The 21,186-nt window shown below is 38.9% G+C and overlaps 1 protein-coding gene across 1 annotated transcript; it reads left to right on the top strand.

Annotated features, from left to right (window-relative positions):
* The first annotated feature begins 6,729 nt into the window (after positions 1-6,729).
* On the top strand, positions 6,730-10,299 carry si:ch211-184m13.4 (7tmA_EBI2 domain-containing protein). Its single transcript, XM_017469107.3, has 2 exons — positions 6,730-7,248; positions 7,464-10,299. Exon 2 carries the CDS (start codon positions 7,468-7,470, stop codon positions 8,482-8,484), a length of 1,017 nt encoding a protein of 338 aa, XP_017324596.1. The 5' UTR covers positions 6,730-7,248; positions 7,464-7,467; the 3' UTR covers positions 8,485-10,299.
* The last annotated feature ends 10,887 nt before the right edge of the window (positions 10,300-21,186 follow it).

Below are 21,186 nucleotides of genomic sequence, written 5' to 3'. Positions count from 1 at the left end.
GGGAGCGTTATCCTGCTGAAAGAGACCACTGTGATTAGGGAATACCGTTACCATGAAGTGATGTACTTGGTCTGCAACAGTGTTTAGGTAGGTGCTACGTGTCAAAGTAACGTCCACATAAATGGCAGAACTCAAGATTTCCCAGGAGAACATTGCCCAGAGCATCACTCTTCCTCCACCTTGCCTTCTTCCCATAGTGCATTCTGGTGCCATCTCTTCTCCAGGTAAGTGACCCGGAGATGCACACGCACTCGGCCGTCCAGGTGATGTAAAAGAAAACATGATTCATCAGACTAGGCCACCTTCTTCCATTGCTCCACGGTACAGTTCTGATGCTCACGTTCCCAGTGTAGGCTCTTTCGGTGATGGACAGGGGTCAGCATGGGCGCTCTGACCGGTCTGCGGCTACGCAGCCCAGTACACAGCAAACTGCGATCCACTGTGTGTTCTGACACCGTTCTATCAGAGACAGCATGAAAGAAATTTGTTCTACAGTAGATCTTCTGTGAGATCGGACCAGAAGAGCTCGCCTTCAGTTCCCAGGTGTATTAATGAGCCTTGGCCGCCCATGACCCTGTGGTGGGTTTACTGGACCACATTTGGTAGGTACTAACCACTGCATACCAGGAACACCCCACAAGACCTGCTGTATCCGAGAAGCTCTGACCCAGACGTCCAGTCATCACAATCTGTCCTTTATGAACTTGCTCAAATCCTTACCTTTGCCCATTTGTCCTTCTTCCAACACATCGACTTCGAGAACTGTTCATACATATATCCCACCCCTTGACAGTTGCCATAGTAACGATATAATCATTGTCCTTCATGTGACCTGTCGGTAGTTTTAATGTCATGTCTGACCGGTGTATAGTGTGACTTTATCTTTAGCAAGTGTATGATACTAATCACACATGTATGATCACATGCCTGTGAAAACAGTGAAGGAACCCAAGGAAACGGTACAGATGTTTCCGTTAACATGTCTCAAAAGAGTCGTTTGGTTTCATCAGTAATAATACTGATTTCACTGCTGTCAGTGCGACCCTGGGTTGACTTTTTATTCAGTGGGAGCACGTGAGTAGGTGTAAAAGATGTTACCTGCCTTGATGGATGCTACACATGAGCGGTACGGTTTTTGACACACTTTAAGGTGTGAAGTCACCAGCAGTTCAGGAGGTTTATCTCCACTGTCTCACTCAAGGATTAGACACAAAGATCGCATAAATGTGCTATAACTGTACAAGTCAGCTATGATTCCCTTTCACATCTTTATTGGAAACCATATTTTTTCAAAGTCAACCCAGTTTTGTCTGTAGGCACATATTTTAACAACTGACATACAGTAAGTAAGGTGAAAAAGCGTTGTATGTAAAAATGCTTCTCTCTCTCTCTCTCTCTCTCTCACACACACACACACACACACACACACACACACACACCATGGCAGACAATCAGGGCGCAGCTCGTCTGTGTGAAGCCAGCTGGCTGCGGGGTCCCCGGGAGCTGAGTACTTCTCCCCCACTGAGTGCAATTGAGAATCCAGATCTGGTTTAACTCTTCACACAGCCCACAGCCAGTGTCAATCTATAGCACTACGACGCTATCGGCTACAATAATGCCGTGTCTATAGACTCACACACACATACACAAACATGGACAAACACATACAGCGCCATTGAAAATCTCAGCCTCTTCTTGTAGCCATATCTATTCATGCACCCCCAAAACACCATCAAAAAACCAGTCTCATTCTTTGTGCCATCCACACACCTATACCCGCATTCACCCACTCGGGGCATCCTGTCCCTGAAAAGCACTGCAGGTGCCAGTGTCTGTTTGGGTGCAGTAATTATAGTGGTAAATCTGACAAGCAGAGAAATGTGCACAGGGTGTGTTCACGCAAGTGGATCTGACTGAAATGGTTAAAGATGGCTGTCCGGAGAGCAACGTGTAATTGGTGATGATGGGAACGGACACAAGCCACATGAGGCCAACGACAAAGAACTGCCATCGCCACCAACAAAGAGCCAGCAGGAGGCCTGGCCATATGCGCCGGGGCAGGGCAGCTTCAAAGGCAACCGGAGTCTCACTACTCTCTATTTCACACCCAGAGAGCTGTCCCAAAAATGATATTTCACAGTATCATTACCATTCATCCACAATGTTTATCCAGTAAAGGGTCCATGGAGCTGGGAAGTGAGAGACGTACAGATAGGCTTGTATTGAACTGGATGGAGTTACAAAAGGCTGCAGGTATGCCATAAATGCAAGTCTCTCTCTCTCTCTCTCTCTCTCTCTCTCTCTCTCACACACACACACACACACACACCCTCAGATATCCTGCTAAATTTCTGAATTCAGCATGGTTGTGGGAATCCCTCCAGGATTTTCTCAAGATTTTCTTTACATTTCACCAAGTGTAGTGTTCAGTTCCCCCTAGTGGTCATTTCTAGAAACTAACATCTTATTTCATTATAAGCTCAATTAATTTCCATAAAGGTTTATTTCTTCTTTTGTAGTTTTAATTAATCTTTCGTTGTTGTTGTTGTTGTTGTTGTTGTTGTTGTTTTGTTGTTGTTTTTTTTGACAGGTACACACATAATTTTGTGAAACGGTTTAATATAACACAACTACAATAAAACTATGTGGCATATTTGACGTGGTGTAATTAGTACGATCAGTGGAACCACAATAACAGCACAAGAACATAAAATAATACAAGACCTATGACCTATCATACTGAAGATACTGGCTCATCATTACACACAGTAGTACATTCAAAAAGTATTCAAGAATGAAGACTTGAACGAAGCACATGTCTCACTGCTTAAAAAAAAACAAAACAAATCATAACCTTTTTTTTATTTTTTTAATATGATGAAGTAGATCACTGAGCGAATGCATTTTCAGTGCTGTGTGGATAGAGAAACTCAGCAGTGGAAATAAAGTCTGGCTCGTGCGCTCGTATAATCTGATCGTACAGATAGGATGCACTTACGTAACACAGGAGCTGAGGCTTGAAAACTTTTCTGTGGCATTCAGAATATGCCACCTTTAAACCCACCTGAGATCTCGTTCTGAGAAAAACAGACAGTCGCTGAAGACTGAAAGTGCTTTTCATGAACTGATCCGAGCTGTGTCTGACTTCAAGCATTCAGGTGAAAGTGCAAAAAACAAGTGTAAGGACCTACAGTACATTAGGCTGCAGGCAAGAATGATATTTCCAGAGTATTTCTATTTCTGACTTTGTGGCAGATTGAGCACAATACACCACAACAGCACATGGGATGTGGGTTTTTTTTTTTTTTTATTCTTCCCTCCACCAGACTCTTGAACAAGAGCACACAGTCATAGCTGGACAGTAACGGCACATTATCTCTTGCACTGGAATGAACATACTGTATTCAACAATTTACTTAAGACTTACTTTTGCACATATTTATTCTACTGTAAGACCAATATACAAAGTACAATAGAGTATATATATATATATATATATATATATATATATATATATATATATATATATATATATATATATATATATATATATATATATATAGTTATATTAGTAATTATATCTCCACTGTGCACAAATGTTTATCTTGTTTTTTAATCCCACAGATCTGTTCACTCAGCTTTTGTACTTTTTTTAATGTAAACTGTACAATCTCTTATATAACTAAAGTCTAAATCTAAATGTAATATGTCTATCAAAACAAGCGAGGGCTGACCTTTGCACTCCCTGACTGCCTACAAAACCAAATCAGGGTTGTGTACTCTACATTTAAACCAGCTCATAACTCATAGCTCATAATTTTTTTATACATTTATTTATAGTTATACAGTGGACTAGAATTGAATTGAATAAATTGAATTGGATTGAATTGAATTGAATAACGTACTATTGAATGAGGCATTTGATTGGAAACGCTGATGGGGAACTGCAGCCGCTCATTTGTTGTTGTTTTTACTAATGAATACGTCCACGATACATAGCACGACATGGTAGATAAACAAATAAACAAACAAACAAATAAATAAATAAATAAAAATCCCCTATTGAGCTCTACCACTTTTGGACGTGGCTCAGATCCAAACTCGATGCCTTGTGTCTGGTATAAGCTCTTCTAAATATGATCATGGAGCTCTAGCTTGACTGTCTGGTATTGATGTATAATTCCCTCCAAATCAGTTTGACTCTGACCTCCCTCCCCTCAAGAATGAAAATAAAAAGGTCAGATCTCTGAGAAGTGACTTTCATGCATGTCCCATGCTGGGTCGTCACTTCCAATATCCAAAAACCTTTTCTGTCACAGAGCCATCAACACCGCGTACACACACTCAGGCATGGCAAAGACGCACCAGCGACTTTTCACTGTGCCACCCTGTAATTCCCCCTGTTTTTCACAGAAGGCATGATAAGAGGGTAAGCGATGTAAATCACAGCTACAGAACCATACTGCACTGTGTTTTACTCTCGGGAAACCAGTCAGCAGTCTTTGGCTTCTTTTCCCTTTCATCTTTACTCTGATATTGCAATCTTCAAAACATCCGTCTGCAGTCCTCTGATAATGATGGCCGACGCCAGATGATGGACGTAATAATGAGGTATTCGAATACCCAGAGCTTGAGTGAGTGTGATTACTGAACCACCCAAGGCCCGTTAGAAAAGCAGGACCCTTCCCTACTGCGCGTGCCGAACATCAGTGTCACTTCATTTTTACCGTGTTCTTAGACTGGAGAGATCTTTAACTCTGTGCAGTGAATTAATGGAGCATGAAATCTGCAGGGTGTTAACTTGCAGGTGATACCGTCTACACGGTGTGACCTAAGTATGCCGTGTCATAACTGTATGTGACTTGCGCCAATTAGTGACCTTTTGCTGGTCTAAAGCCATCCACTTCAATTACAACAAACCAGGATAGTAGAAAGATATGCAATAGACCGGTATTGTACAAGACTGTACCTGTAGGCTATCTACTGTAACTTAAGCTGCATGCACATGGCACTAGGGCGGTCCCTTCCAGATTTATCTGCAGTGTCTACATACCCTTTGTTTAGTACATGATAATTATTGAACAGTATTATGTGCATTAATTACCCTTATACATATTCAATTTAGCCACAGTGTTCAGGGTTTTTTAATCTATTGCTACGGTGATATAAGAGGCACCTAAAACCATGCTTTTCTGTTTTTTTAACTAAAGTTAATTTTTCATGGTATATGGATATGGATATGGATATGGAACGGACTACAGTTGTGCTGTATAACAATCGTTTAAAGTCTAAATCTAAACTTTTCTGCAATCTATGCTCTCAGCACCGAGCTAGGCCATCGTTCATCATAATACTTTTATTTTCTCTCTCTCTCTCTCTCTCTCTCTCTCTCTCTCTCTCTCTCTCTCTTTGCCTGTTTGGATTATTCTTGTTAGCAATGCTGGAACCTCTGAAATATGTATCAGTGTGCTTTTTTTATACTTACCAAATGAATACACACACATTACATTGGCCCAACAATGGGGACGTGCAGAGAGTTCCTACTTTATTACTTTAAGTACTTTACAAAGTTTAATTTAACTACATGTTCTTATCACCCTGGTAGACATTGTAAACAGACTGTGTGTGGTGGATATGACGGTGATGGATATGAGAATGACACTACTGATATAACCTAATGGCGTTTTGTTTGTACACTTATAGAAATAATTACAACACAACGGAAACTTTTAGTGGAGCGATGCTAAACGCTAGCTCACGGTCAGTGATAGGAAAAACGGATATACACTAGTTAAGGGGTTGAAACTGGCGTGTGAACGTCTAGATGAGTTCCAGTTTACGTGAACGCGATCTGAGCGGAGCAGAAGGAAAGATAACGAACTCTACACGGCGCTGTAGCAGCTAAACCCATACGGTGATAGCTTAGCTGTGTCTCCCCTCGGCTAGCGACAACATTGTCGATCAAAACTAGAAAACAATCAGCGATGTCATGGGCTGAAATAGCTACGATATCCTACCTCAAATACAAAGTGGTAAATCTTTCATCTAGACGTCAGTGTGCTGAAGAGCGTCTGAATGGTCCACTACTAGCCACCGGAGGGATGACTTCTATTCTTCTTGGTGTTTTAATGTTGGCAGTAGAGAGCATGGATTCAAAATCTCCTATAGGTGTTCGATTGGGTTTGAACTCTGACATTGTCATCCTGGGAAGAGAAAAAAAACCCCCGAAAAACCAAAACACTCCCATCAGGATAGAAATATTTCAACATAGGATGAAGATGATCAGCGGATGCCAACCATGACAGCTGAACATGGCATAAAAGAGCCACCATTTGTCACCTGTGTGTACTTAAATGTCATTTACAATTGTGTAATAATTATGATGCTTCCATGCTCTTTGATTAACAGCCATCTGATCGTGAGAACGTTTACTTTCACAGCATAGAATTGAGAGGCGGTGATGATACAACCCTGCCAAACCACAGATGCTATCAGATCTCCAGCTCTGCTGCTGAAATCTGCTTAGAATATATCATTTTTTTTTTTTTTTTTTAGAATCTTATTACATTGAGTATATTTGTGTGTCATATCTTCAGACACTGTAAACAGTGTTAACACAGCTTTGCTTTCTGGAAGGAAAAAAACAACAAGAACAACAACAAAAACATAACTTTTTTTTCATTCCAGTGCACACCGTGTAGATATTGATCTTCCTCATGTTTTGTTCTGTGGATACTGTGCAAGCACATCTTTACCTCAACTTCCTCTGTCTAAATAGGTCACCTTACATTGGCAGGTGTCTGTGGGTTTTACATGAAAAACTAACACGATATTTGCCCAACACTGTTGAAATCAATACACTTACAAAACCGAAACATAATAATACAGGCGTCATGGTCACCACATATTAAACACCACGCTCCATTACATCTCACTTAGACAAATCTATATCAGCCCTAAGACCTCTGACATTTACACTGGGTATACCCCTGTGACCCCATTTTAAAATCCCGATTGAAGTCATAAAGCAAACTGGAAATTAACATAATTTTGTCACGCAAGACATTTTGAGCGAAAGAATTCTGCGTCTCTGTCACTGTGTCTCTTCAATGAGTGGAGTAGGTGTGTGTTTGTGAAGTTGTCACTGAACAAAGCTTCGCCAGCTCTTCTCCCACTCACTTCGCAACCCACAAGCGCAGAGAAGAACATCTGCTCTCACTGTGATCCATCAAACCTGCTGAATTAACAGTAAGTCTTTTTTTTTTTTACCTGATTAAAGCTATCATTTGCCCTAGATATGGTCAGCTGATACAGATATTGACTTCTATGACATTATTGATCACTTATCATTATAATATCATATGAATCATGCGACCGAACAGATTCTTTACGCAGCTATTTCACGCAGTGGAATTTATGAAGCAAAGGTTTTTACTGTATGTTTTTGTCTTTTATCCTTCAAGAACCATGGCCACTCAATCATCTCCATCAAATGAAAGTATCTCCAACCAAACCTGCAACGTGTTCACCTACAAGGAATCAGCACGGATTCTCTTTCCCATCTTCTACATTATCGTGCTCGTCGTCAGTGTCTCAGGCAACAGCCTGGTCCTGTACATCACTAGCCAGAAGAAGAAGAAGTTCAACTCCACCACACTGTACCTGATCAACCTGGCAATCTCTGATACCCTCTTCACTCTTGCTCTTCCCGGTCGGATCACCTACTACATCCGTGGTTTTGACTGGCCCTTCGGAGATCATCTCTGCAGGCTCACTGCTTTTATCTTCTATTCAAACACCTACACGGGCATCGCATTCATGACCTGCATCAGTGCTGACCGCTACCTGGCCATGGTGCATCCACACAGGTGTCTGAAGCTGAGGAGTCTGAAAGTGGTACGAGGCATCTGCATTCTGGTCTGGGCAATTGTTTTCCTGGAGACATCTCCTATGCTCTTCAGGAGCATGATTAATGAGTGGGAAGGTCAGCAAACATGCATGGAGTACTCCAACTTGGATGAATCTCCTAAAACCCCATATGTGCTTTTGCTTGCCTGTGTTATTGGGTTCTGCCTGCCCTTGGGACTTATCCTTGGCTGCTACTGCCAGATCAATTCCAAGCTTTCCAAGATGGCCAAGGAGAACCCCATGACCGGCAAGTCAGGAAAAAGTAGCAGGGCCAAGAACATAATATTGTTGATTTTGCTGAGCTTCATGTTGTGCTTCTGCCCCTACCACATCAATATCATGCAGTTCATGGTGCGCAGACTTCTCCATAAGCCTTCTTGTGAGGAACAGAAGGTCTTCAAGATGTCTCTTCAGATCACTGTATCCATGATGAACCTCAACTGCTGCCTGGATCCAGTCATCTACTTTTTTGCAATTAAGACATACAAGCAGAGAGTAATGAGCCTTTTTAAGGGCTACATGCCCGCGTCACTTTCCTCGAAGAACGTGCCCGATTACAGCACCAGCAACACTTGAAAGCATCTATTTGATCTATCTGAGTAACTAGATGATTGAAAACTGATGTTGAACTATTGAAATCCAACAATCTGAAAAAAAAGAAAAAGATTTTTTAAAAAAAACAAAACAAAACAATTTTGATAAAAAAATTATTTACGAATGATTCCTCCAATATTTTGTAATGAATTGGCATCATTGTCAACATGCTGATAATCAATCACATTCAGCTAACTGATGTATTTTATCCAACTGAATATCATTTCACCGTCTTTGAATCAATTCTCCTTCATTTCCTGTCGGTCTGTTTTAAAATCCACGATCACCATAGTATTAAGATTCTGATAAATTGTCCACTGAGGACACAAATGTATGCTTATAATCTTTATCCCGTGATTTCTTTTCTGGAAACCATTGTTTAGAGACGTACAGGAGAAACCATGACTAAGGGACTGTAAATCGATCACTGTTAGCGTGTGAATGATTAAACACATTGCTATTTAGAAGGTCGTTTAAAGACTTTAATCTTCTCTGAAAAATAGATATGGAAAGGATATGAAACGTTGTCCAAACAACAACAACAACAACAACAACAACAACAAAAAAGCTTTTATTGATACACAGCACGCTCAGCTTATATATTCCTACTATGTGCAGCTATACTATACCCCCACCAGCAGAGGTGAAAGTATATGAATAATGGGGTCAAAACCTTATTCGATTAAAAGCAGACGTATCCAGCAAAAAATTCCCTTTTTTTTGTTGAAAGTTGAAAGCCAAATACGTTTCCACTTTTCATTTTACTTTACAGTATTAAAGCTGAAAAAGTCACTGATTAAGCTGTGAAGTTAAGTAGGTCATACAACAGATGATGAATTGACACGATTCTTGATATTTTTTAATTTAATTGAATGCTTTAAATAGAAATTTACACACACACGCAAAAAAAAACAAACAAACAAACAATTTTTTAATGTTCAGGGGCTCATTTGACTGATATACAGCATACTGTATAGTCACTGGCTGGATGCTGGATGAGCGAAGAGACCTTCAAGGTTTGTAACGGGTACTTTGAAGGTTTAAATAAATTAAAAAAATTAAGCAGTATGTTTGTTTTCTTCTTCTTCTTGGAATTGTAATTAAGTAAGAGTACAACATATTTCATATTCATAAATATGCCCAAAATAATGCTTAAGTATAGTGAAGAAGTTCACTATACAGTTACTCAAGTGTTTTCCACTCCTGCCTCTATCAGCAGAAATCAGTGCCTGTCCTGAGAGGTGCTGAATCGACTTGCTTTCGCCATGCAGTGAAGGAACAGTAACCAAGATACTTTTAATTTCTTATGCGTTTCTTTTCTTTTTTTTTTTTTTTTTGTCATTGTCTTCTAAATCATACATGTGACATTTTACTACTGTATGAATAATTAACATTTCCTGACATTTCAGAAACAGCATATGAAAAAAAAAAAAGCTGATTTTACTGGTACTATGAGAGATGGAGAAATACACCCTTCTCCAAAGCTTCAGCAAAGCCAGTCGGTCTTCATCTGGATCAGTGGATCAGTGGATCAGTAAACTGTGAATAGGTTCAAATTTTAAATGTGCCATGAACCAGTGCTTTAATTTCTGCATTTAAAAAAAAAAAAAAAAAAAGGTTTTCTTTCTGTACACCTTTTTAGCGATGCTTGCAACTGTAGTAAATAAATAAATAAATAAATAAATAAATAAACCATGTACATTGTAACATATCAAAATGATTAAAGCTGATAGCTTGAATGTTGTTTGCGCATTTTGCTGGAGTTAAGCTGCATTCTGAATAAACAGTTTGATCATGTTAGGCTATTTAATGGATTTTTATTTTATTTATTTATTTTTTTCTGCGAACAGTCTGGCGATTTTTTCAGCAAGTTGGATAAAACGACACACACACACACACACACACACACACACACACACACACACACACACACACACACACACACACACAAAGATAGCTATTAACCAATAAGCTAACAAGTTCCGGTGATGGTCAGTCCCATTTTCAGACCATTATTTATGTGAAATATAGCATATATCATAGTATCATAGAAAAACAAACTACATTTATGAATTAGGGGAAAAACGTATCACTTTGAACTACAACCATCAGACAATTCTGCTGTTTTGCATCGTTCTGCTGTTTTGCAGAATGTGCTCGCTCTCTTTTTTTTTTTTCTCGGTCTGATTTGCACAACATGAGAGAGCAACGGTTAATATTACTAAGAAACTGACAAATCCATCAAAGCACACAGTTAAGACTTCAAGGAGAGAGAGCAGGGAGCAGGCATATACGTGCCAGGTTGAAGACTGGGGTATGTAGGTGTTAGAGCTACACGCTGGAGGCGCTTTTCTTCTTCCTGTCATATTTTCTCTTAACTCAGCTCTATGACAGGATGGCATGATAACCACAAAACACATGCTGCTCTCTATTTCATACATCCACAAAACTATATATAGGTGTGCAGTTCAAGTAGAAGTATGCCAAAGCCTAAAAAAAGGAGTGTGTGGTTAAGATTCAGGGTTACTTGTTACTTTTATGAAAGATATTATTCCAGATTACAGTCTAAAACTTTCCAAACATACTGCAAGTATTAAGCATTGAGAAAGTGGCACGAATGTCCCGAATATTCTTTATAGGATCAGGTCCTGAATATTCAATTGGCCTGTACACCAGAAAAATGAAAACTTAACACTATATATATATATATATATATATATATATATATATATATATATATATATATGGTGCACAGCCTTCAATGTTGTACAAGGGTACTGTGGTATTTTGGGAAACCTTACAACCAACCAAATGCAACTCAGAACAGCACTGTTATTTTTCAACCACAGTAATTAACGTAAATAAGTTATAACTAATAACTTATTTAAACTAATAACTCACTGTATACTGCACATTGTTTATGGCTATGATTACAATAATGATCTACGTACTTACTTACTTAACTTATTTACTTTACTTAACTGATGTTCTGTAAACCTGAGTGCAGAACACATTAACATTACAGAGAAAACATGCGACGAGGAGAGCAAAATCGACAAAATGTTCAAACACGATGCTCGAATTGAATAGCTATTCAATTCAATTCGATTCAGTTTTATTCGTGTAGCGCGTTTAACAGCGGACGTCGTCTCAAAGCGGCGTTACAGAAACATATAAACACAGGACGGAGATTTTAAGTGTGTGAATTTATCTCTATTGAGCGAGACGGTGGTGACGGTGGTGAGATAAAACTCCCTACGAGGAAGAAACCTTGAGAGGAACCATTTTCCATTGCACAACGATCAATGTACCTTACAGGATTATTTGAGTGTTATGTAACGTTGGTATACAAACTTAAAATAAACCCTAATTGCCCCTAATTGCTCCTCATTCCATTGATTGGTAGTATGTAGATAGGGTGCATCTTAGCTGATATATGACCTCAGTGTACAAAATTCACACAATTTCAGATTTGGCAACCCTGACACAGAACTGGCTGTGAATGACTACATACAGCAGGATTGTCAAGATGACTCACAGCAGGTCAGGAATATCATATTATTGAATGTTCGTTTTTCCCCTGACACGATTTTAATTCGTTTTTAACAACAACAAAAAAAAAGTACTGTCATATAAAATCAATACTTAAATGTCAAACACATTGGAACACAATGGCAATTTATTTAAAGGTTAAGTGTAACAGTGGAGAGTCAAATGCAGTGTAAGGATCCATTTTCAGAAGTTTTTTTTTTTATATATAGAAAAAAAACCCATAAAGTTCATAATCCAAATACTGTATCTTAGTCCAAATGCAGTCAGAAATCCCAAAGCCTCGGAAACTGTATTCATGTCCGAAGAGACAAAGTCAAAGTAAGAGACTAAGGGTCATACACGAAACAGGCAATATTAAGATAAATTACACACAACAAAAGGTCATTAGTGAATGTCCATGGTTAGTTTATACAGAGAATGGCAAGGAAGTGACCTGGAACTGTGCGTGATTGGCAGAGGTTATATCTGAACTCCAGGAAGTGAAAATCTGCTGGTTTTTAGGGGAACAGTCCTGAGTTTCTCTTACAGAATGTAAAAAGTGCACATATACGTGTCTATAACAATCTTTCAGTATATAAACTTATATAAGTTTGTTCTCGTATAGCAAAGATCATATTAAACTAGGATATTTGAAAGACGTCGGGCAGCTCGGCACAAAATGCCTGGTCTCAAAATCCAAACATGTGCAGAGCATAGTGAATCAGTTTACTGAATCGATCAGTTCTTCCTTCTCAGAGTAAACCTGAAAGCTCTTTGATGGGTTATTATGCAGTTCTTGTAAGACTCAGTCGTATTGCTTGTAGCAGGTTTTTGTCCTCGACGTAACCGTACAGAAGTCTTGGCCGACTCTTCGTCCTTGCTCACTGAAAGGCTACTTAAGGCGACGGTACTTATTAATGATTACTGTATTATGGCCTAGCATTGGTCATAACAGCATGGTGTGAATTAACACAAGTCACTCAATTAAATGTTGATGTTTTAGCCCAGTGGTTCCCAAACTTTTTCCAGGGCAAGGCCCCCCAAATGGCATTAACATTTGACCGAGGCCTCCCTTTTGCAAGATGTCTTTAAAACACATTAAAAATACAGACTTCTGAATAGATCCCCCTTTGTCTATATTAATAATTACATCTTACATCTTTACATTACATTAGGAATTGATTGTGTGTGTGTGTGTGTGTGTGTGTGTGTGTGTGTGTGTGTGTGTGTGTGTGTGTGTGTGTGTGTGTGTGTCTGAGAGTGAGAAAGAGAAAACATACATTTTTTTAATTTTTCACACCAAATTGTTGAGGCCCCCTGGGTGCCCCCTGGCAGCCCCCACTTTTAAAAACCACTGTTTTAGTATATGTAATATTCTCCTTATATCTGTTATCACCTACCTTCTCATACAAGCACGTTTTATAAAAATCATTTTAGACATGTTGAGAATCCAGATTTGCTTTTCTTTTTTTTTTTTTTCGTCCAGTAGGTGAAACGTGCTTACTGAAGATGAATTGATGAAAATGTACAGTACGTTTGTAGAAATTATACGGTCATGGAGTGAAACAAATTTTGAAGTGATTTACATGTAAAGGCCTGAAGAACACTGGATTGAAGAAACAAGGGAACGTTAATTAGAGTACTGCGAAGCCCCCTATGGTTTCTGTCCAATCTGAAGTGATTAAGTCTACAGCTTACTCTCTTCAAAGGCTATGCACTTCGCTGTGAAAATTTGTTGGTGTAGAAAGTAATAGCCATCTGTAATATTCAACGCCGTTTCCTGAAGCTAAAGACACAAACTTACATAAATGAGAATAATTATCACAATTTAACAGTATGCATATGGAAGGAGCTGCTAAACATTCCCATGCCCCATGCTACCACCAATTCCATTGACCATTTACAGTCACTGAAGGTCTATGGGACCATTTATATATATATAATAACATTAGAATGACAGAATGAACAGAATGATTAGAATGAACATTAACAGAATGAACAGATAATGTGTTCTAAGTAGAGGAGGTGCACTATTTTTCCCCCACAAGACTTCTGGGTGACTAGGTTCCCGCCAAAACACAAGAAAAAAAATCACACAAGGGGGAGGTTTTAATTTCACAATGGTTTAAATTAGGCTATTTATTTGCTTATATTTTAGGAAATAGACCCCTCTAAATTAATTAGAATAGATCATGGGCAGGAGCAAATAATAATAATTGGGGTCCCACTATGTCTATAGTGTAGACTGAGTAAAGTTGCTTTTGTGACCCTCTTGCTTAAGATGTCAGCCTGCAATGAATAATCACTTTCTGGTAAAAACCTGGCCAATGAAACTGCTTGGCGATTCTCACCAGTGTCATTTGCTGCTCAATGGGCCGGGAACAACCAACTGCTCACCTTCATCACTCACATGAAGCAGCTTGCCATCGTTAACTTTGTAGCACTCCTTGCCTCTGAGTGAAATTTTTTTCCCCTACAGAATTCTCAAATACTGTCTTTAGGTATGGGTCAGCTTTCTGTGCTGCCTCAAAATCAGCTGATTGCAAGACAACATACAGTTGCAATCCAAGCGACTCAACCCCCCATTGCAAATCAGGGTTATTGTCAGAAAGTACAGACTTTCAGCTGTTTGAGATGAACAAATCAAACAAAAGCGATTGAAACAGATCAACACAACGAATGCTTCAAGTGGTTTCCCCGAATTCAACTGAAAATGCAATTTATAATGATTTCTCCAGTTTCAAAATGATTCAACCGCCTGAATAGGATCTCTCACAACAGCACAAATATGCAAAGCAGGCGTTATCTCAAGCACACCTGATGAGTTCCGTTGACGTCGGTGAATTTACATATGTCGCAATTAGCTTTGTTAGTATGTTCGTTGAGGATACAATACACACAGTCACAATAAGGTCTTTCTCAAACCAAAAACCATGGGTGGAATAAACTATAACAGCTGCAGTGAATGTTAGCATAGACACGTACAACTCAGGGCTCATGTCAGGGAATATGATCTAGAACAAAGTGGCATACGCGCATGGAAAGCCGTTAAATTCCAGTACAGGAAGCGGGTGGAGTCTCATTTCCAGCTCATTGACTCATGATGCATGTGGAAGGGACTGAGGACAATCAGCGCTGTAGACGAAAGCAGCTCTGAAAGCAGCTCTGTTAGGAAAGCGGCCGGCCCTGATAGCATTTCCAGCCGTGTTCTGAGATCTTGCACGGATCAGCTAGCAGGTTTGTTTACTTCTAGTTTCAACCAGTCCTCAGCTGTGGTCCACACCTGCTTTAAAAGATCTGTTGTCATTCCTGTGCCAAAGAACAATAAGCCCTCTTGCCTAAATGACTATCGTTCTGTAGCCTTAACATCACTTGTCATGAAGGTTTTTGAGAGGCTTATCAAAAGCTTCATCTTCTCCTCCATCCCTGACACCATCGGCCAACTCCAGTTCGCCTACCGCCTCAACAGGTCTACTGAGGAACAAAGGGAACTATGTGAGGCTGCTGTTTATAGACTATAGCTCAGCCTTCAATACCATAGTCCCACACAGGCTGGCCTCCAAGCTCAGGGACCTCGGCCTTAATGCTCCCCTCTGTGACTGGCTCATGGATTTACTGACTGGTAGAACCCAGGTAGTGAGAGTGGGCCTGTTTACCTCCAACACCATCACCCTGAGCACTGGATCCCCACAAGGTTCTGTCCTGATCCCCCTGCTCTACTCTCTCTACACACATGACTGTGTGTCCTCTCACATCTCCACTTCTATCATCAAGTTTGCTGATGACACAGTATTTATGGGCCTGATCTCCAACAACAACGAGGCCACCTTCCTTGACCAGGTGGAGAAAGTTGCAGCTTGGTGCCAGGATAACAGTCTCTCCCTGAATATCAGTAAAACCAAAGACTGGTTGTGGACTTCGGAAATGGTCAGCAGATGAACTACACCCCATTCGAGATCACCGGGACCTCCATGGAGAGATCGAGCAGCTTCAGATACCTCGGTTTACACATCTCTGAGGACCTGAGCTGAGATGTGTCCAGGTCTCTGAACAAAGTCAGACAACGTTTGTACCATCTGAGAATGCTGAGGAAATTCAGGGTCTCCCCAGCAATCCTGAAAACTTTCTATACTGGTGATATAGAACGTTTACTGACTCAGTGCATCTCAGCATGGTACGGCTCAATCCAGGACTGCATAGCCCTGTGGAGAGTGGGGCACTTTGAGCACATCTCTGGGTTTGCTCTCCCCTCCCTACACCATGCGATGCAGTACGGGAACTGCTAAAATCTTCATGGACTCCGCCCACAGTGTATATATATATATATATATATATATATACACACACACACACACATACTGTAAATTTATATGTATATTTTTATGTTTTTTCATATGCATATTGATAATTGAAACCTTTGTGCACTTTTACGCACTCTTGTGCCATGCTTACAGAGCTTTATGCAGGGACTTTTAAAATATATGATATATATGTTCTAAAGACATCAAGGCATATTATTGGCAGAATAATAAATTTTTTTCAATGTTTTTTTTTTTTTTTCCCAGAATTTAGTTTTTCCTGGACCATAGAACATTTAGGGAAATAAAGGTCACATTATTGTTAAAATTTCTTTCATACTGTAGGTCACATCATTATCATAATGCATATTATCATTACCACACCATTAATGCCTGTTGCAGGAATAAGAATTCACTGCCAATGCTGGCGCGAGCGCTCCCCGTACCAGTCCGAATCCAGCCCGGATATGTCAACAGCCAAACTAAATATTAACACACCTGTTTCAGATTTTTCCTCAGTCACTCTGTCTACTTCAACAGCTTACCCACGCACCTTCTTCATCAGGTTTTGCCATGCTTTCAATGTACAAATCCGAGTGTTATTTCTCCGTATGTTGCTCTGGTTTCAACCCTCTTTTATCCTATATTGCACTTAGAACTGATTTGTGATATTATAGAAATAATATCATCATTAAGATAGACACATATATAGATGAACAGTGATCACTGCACAAGAAAGAAAAGGAAAGCCGTAGCAAAAGTTAGTTTGAAGCAATCTAACGACAAGATTCATACCAAAGCGTTCATAGAACCAGAGAAGAAGAGAAAAAGACAGCAGACAGTAATGAAATTGGCATGTGCTGGATTTCGAGTCGCCATGTGAAGCTGATTGATGGACTGGCAGGCCTTGCATTTGTAAATCTCCTTTTTTAAATGGGGAAATAGAATAATGAAACATACAGTAAGGGTGGGCAGAAAATAAATACAAGAAATACAAATCACTTTAAAAAAAAAAAAAAAAGAAAGAAATCACAACAAAAAATATAATTACTTGAATTTCACAATTAAGGCAAGTTTTGTCTTGTGTTTTGATAATGAGAAAAAAGCATGTACGTCCAAGAATACGTCCTCCATTGTGTGTGTGTGTGTGTGTGTGTGTGTGTGTGTGTGTGTGTGTGTGTGTGTGTGTGTGTGTGTGTGTTTTGCAGAATATGATGAGTACTGTAAGGAGACTATATGTAGTTTTTTACTCCAATCTGGCTATAACGCTTGTATTCACTGACTTTTTCAGGCCACCAGAGGGTCCTCTATAACTGCCAGGGAAACATACCAGAGGGTCTGTTGTTGTTGTTTTTTTTTACAACACGGGTGCCAAATGTTATCTGCAAGGCTCCAGTGTGGCTGTAAGTGTTCATTCCATAATCACAGCTGATTCCAGTTGTTTAATCAGTTGCTCTTAGTCTTTAAATAACTGGTGAGTTGTATCAGCTGTGGCTCTTGTGTAGCTGGAATGAGAAGCTCCGAACACACTGATCCTTTGTGGTTACGTTTGGTTGTGTTAGAGCAAGACGCAGTCCTGGTTCCTGTATCACAAAGCAGGATTCACTGGTTAGCTAGCTTGATCTTGGACCTTCTTGCTTGATTTCTTGCTGAATCTGATTACCATTTATTTATTTATTTGTTTGTTTACCTGTGTTGAGACAGAGTTCTTCACCGCCACTAGAGAGTGCTACTGTGTAAATCTAAACCAAAGAACATTCTACAGTACGTACTACTGTCAGTCAAGTGCATTCAAGTGAACATTTTTAATCATCAAGCCTGATAAACATTTGTAAATGTTTGCTCGATAGAACGAGCTCCTTAAAACCGATTCTGAAAGCCGATAGCATTCCGGCTCCTCGCCGTAATTATTCATTGTTCTAAAGTTACAGTGATGATTGGATGTATAATTCTGAGCAAAGCAAAACAATATATACTGAGACTGGCGTTTGGATATCAGCACATGGTATGGCGTTTTCTCAAATGTCTTGAATCTTCATGAAGTCAGCAGAAACAGCCACAAACATTTACTTCCTGCTGAGGTGTTGCCACAAGTAGTTGCAAAGGCACAATCTGTTTTGTTTTTTTTTCTGGTCAAACTAGCAGAGATGCACTAGCGGAGTAAGCGTAATTCAACCTACTCGAATTCACACTCCATTGCTAGTGGGGAGTGACGAGTTCAACATGGCCCAGATAAACAATTCATGAGTAGCAAAACAAAATGCAAAGCTCTGTTACTAAGCACCGAAATTAGAAGAGAAATGTAAATCTTCCAGATCCTCAAGCACGAACAGCTGCACATTTTTTAAACACATATTGGACAGGATATCCTTTGCTTAACGACATCCTAATCTCACAGGTCCTTGATTCCATCCTGTATCTTTCAACACTTGGTTACAGATCGTAGAAATATCAGATAACTTCACTCTGCATTGCATCAATACATCCTAATGAAGCGCAGTGTGTTCCGTTGTAGTATTTCTGCTATTAAAACTGCTAAGATTACTGTTTTATCCTAAAAACACAGAAAGAAAGGGGGGAAAAAATGTAAATGACTAGAAAGTTAAGAATGTTAAGGCCGAAGAAAAGCGCTTCAGCATGATGCATGATGCAGGTTCGGGACCTTACACATGCTGTAGACTGTATGTCCATCTGAGTGTCTGTTTGCCACTCAACAGTACATCAACCACATTAGTCTGGAAGTGCAAAACTAAAGAAGACAAACAAATCGCGTCTCGGTTGATTAACCGCGCTTAAAATATTTGACATTTTTGTGGAAAGTGGAAAGTTTCTGTCATTTTTTTCCCCCTTTGATTCATCTCTTTAAAGCATCACTATTTGAGTTCTTTCCATTTACTCTTATAACCAGAGTGGAAGATGAACGATTCACGTGTCAACACCATGTGGGAGTGAGTTTAAAAGAAAAAAAAAAGATTTAGTTCCCCAAATGGCTGGGCCTGCAGGGCACAGAGGTATTTGTTGTCTCATTTTTCAGTGACTAATGTCGGCTATGTTACAATAAAAAAGTGGCCTGAACCTCAGTAATTAATGTCGTGCTGCTGTTTATGTGTTTGTGTTTTAGCGCCATTTCACTTGCCATGGTGATGCTATCAAAACATCTTGCAAGGGGGTGGAAACAATACTTACAAGTTTACATATCTTGAAAATCTTGCAGCAAACTGTTAAAACCGCTTAGAGTAGACCGCACTTTCACACACATACACACACACACACACACACACACACACACACACACACACACACACACACCCTTTTGTCTTTCTATCCTTGTGAGGACTTTTTATTAGCATAAATATTAATGCAGATAATAATGTTACTACTACTACTACTACTACTAATAATAATAATAATAACAACAACAACAGTAATAATAATAATAATAATAATAATAATAATAATAACAGTAATAAGAAGAAGAAGAAGAAGAAGAAGAAGAACAGTAATAATAATAATAATAATAATAATAATAATAATAATAATAATAATAATAATAACAATAGCAGTAATAATAATAATAATAATAATAATAATAATAATAAGAATAAGAATAACAGTAATAATAATAATAATAATAACAGTAATAATAATAATAACAATAATAATATTGTGCACAAAGTGCTTTCCATAACCAAAGAAGGATAACAACGAAAGAGAAAAAAAGGCAAAGTGGATAAAAGAATTAAGCACCCCAGATCAACTAAAACTGAATTAATAAAAACAAAGCATGAAATAGGAGATGATCAGCACAGTCAAGATTAAATAAATAAATACACAATAAATAAAGTCAATTAATTTATACAATATATGGATTAAGCAAGAAAAGTTAATGAAGATAACATAACTAAAAATAAATAATAACGTAAAATAAGCATAATAATAATAACAAAAAAAAGAGAGGTAGTCTAGAGCTGAATACCAGAACGTGAAAAAAAGCAAATGTAATGCTAATGCTACGCCTGCACTTAAATCGAACCCTAACCTTAACCTCACTTACCAAAAGGAAACCATCTCTCTCTTTCAGTTATTTTTTTTGTTTGTTTTCTTAAAAACGAAACACACAAACAAACAAAAATAAACACGGGAACTCGATAAATTACCCCACAAGGTCCCCACACTAAGATCTAAAACCGTGCATGGACACCCACACTCACCCACACATGTGTGTACAGCCCCACACATCACACATCAGACATGAGACATGGCACATACATACATTAGGACACTTTCAGTGATACTCATCATAAAAGTCTGCCGCTCAGACGCAGCCCTTTGAAGGAGTCTCGATATGACTGTGTATAGACTGGAAAGCCACATCACTTGGGGAATAGAGCTAAAGAAAAGCACCCTTTTCAACAATATCCTTCTGGTCAAAAACGTTGAATTCTTAGCTATGTAAAAAAAAATATATATATATATATAAATAACTAAATAAATAAGTAAGTAAATAAATAAATGAACCCATGAATGAATCCATTGTATATAAGACTATTATAGAAACAAAGGAATGTTACTTCAGTTCCCAGCATGAAATGAAGCCAGCTTCCTGTAACTACTTTCCCGAAGCATGTCTATGCCAGCTATTATTCTCATTTACCTACACAAACACACACAAACACACAAGCTATGACATGTTTCACCCTCTAGCAATAAAAACATGAAACATCTACCAGAAGGATTCATTTCTACCGCAACACTTTGCATGTTTTCATTTATTGGCTATTAAGAAATTTCATATGCGTCGTAATGTTATGATCACAGGTCGCTATGGACATTTTATTTATTTTAATTTAGAGTA

The sequence above is a fragment of the Ictalurus punctatus genome, chromosome 6, assembly GCF_001660625.3.
Source record: "Ictalurus punctatus breed USDA103 chromosome 6, Coco_2.0, whole genome shotgun sequence".
Lineage (NCBI taxonomy): Eukaryota > Metazoa > Chordata > Actinopteri > Siluriformes > Ictaluridae > Ictalurus > Ictalurus punctatus.
The sequence above is the reverse complement of the archived record's forward strand: the minus strand, read 5'-3'. Positions and strand labels throughout refer to the sequence as shown.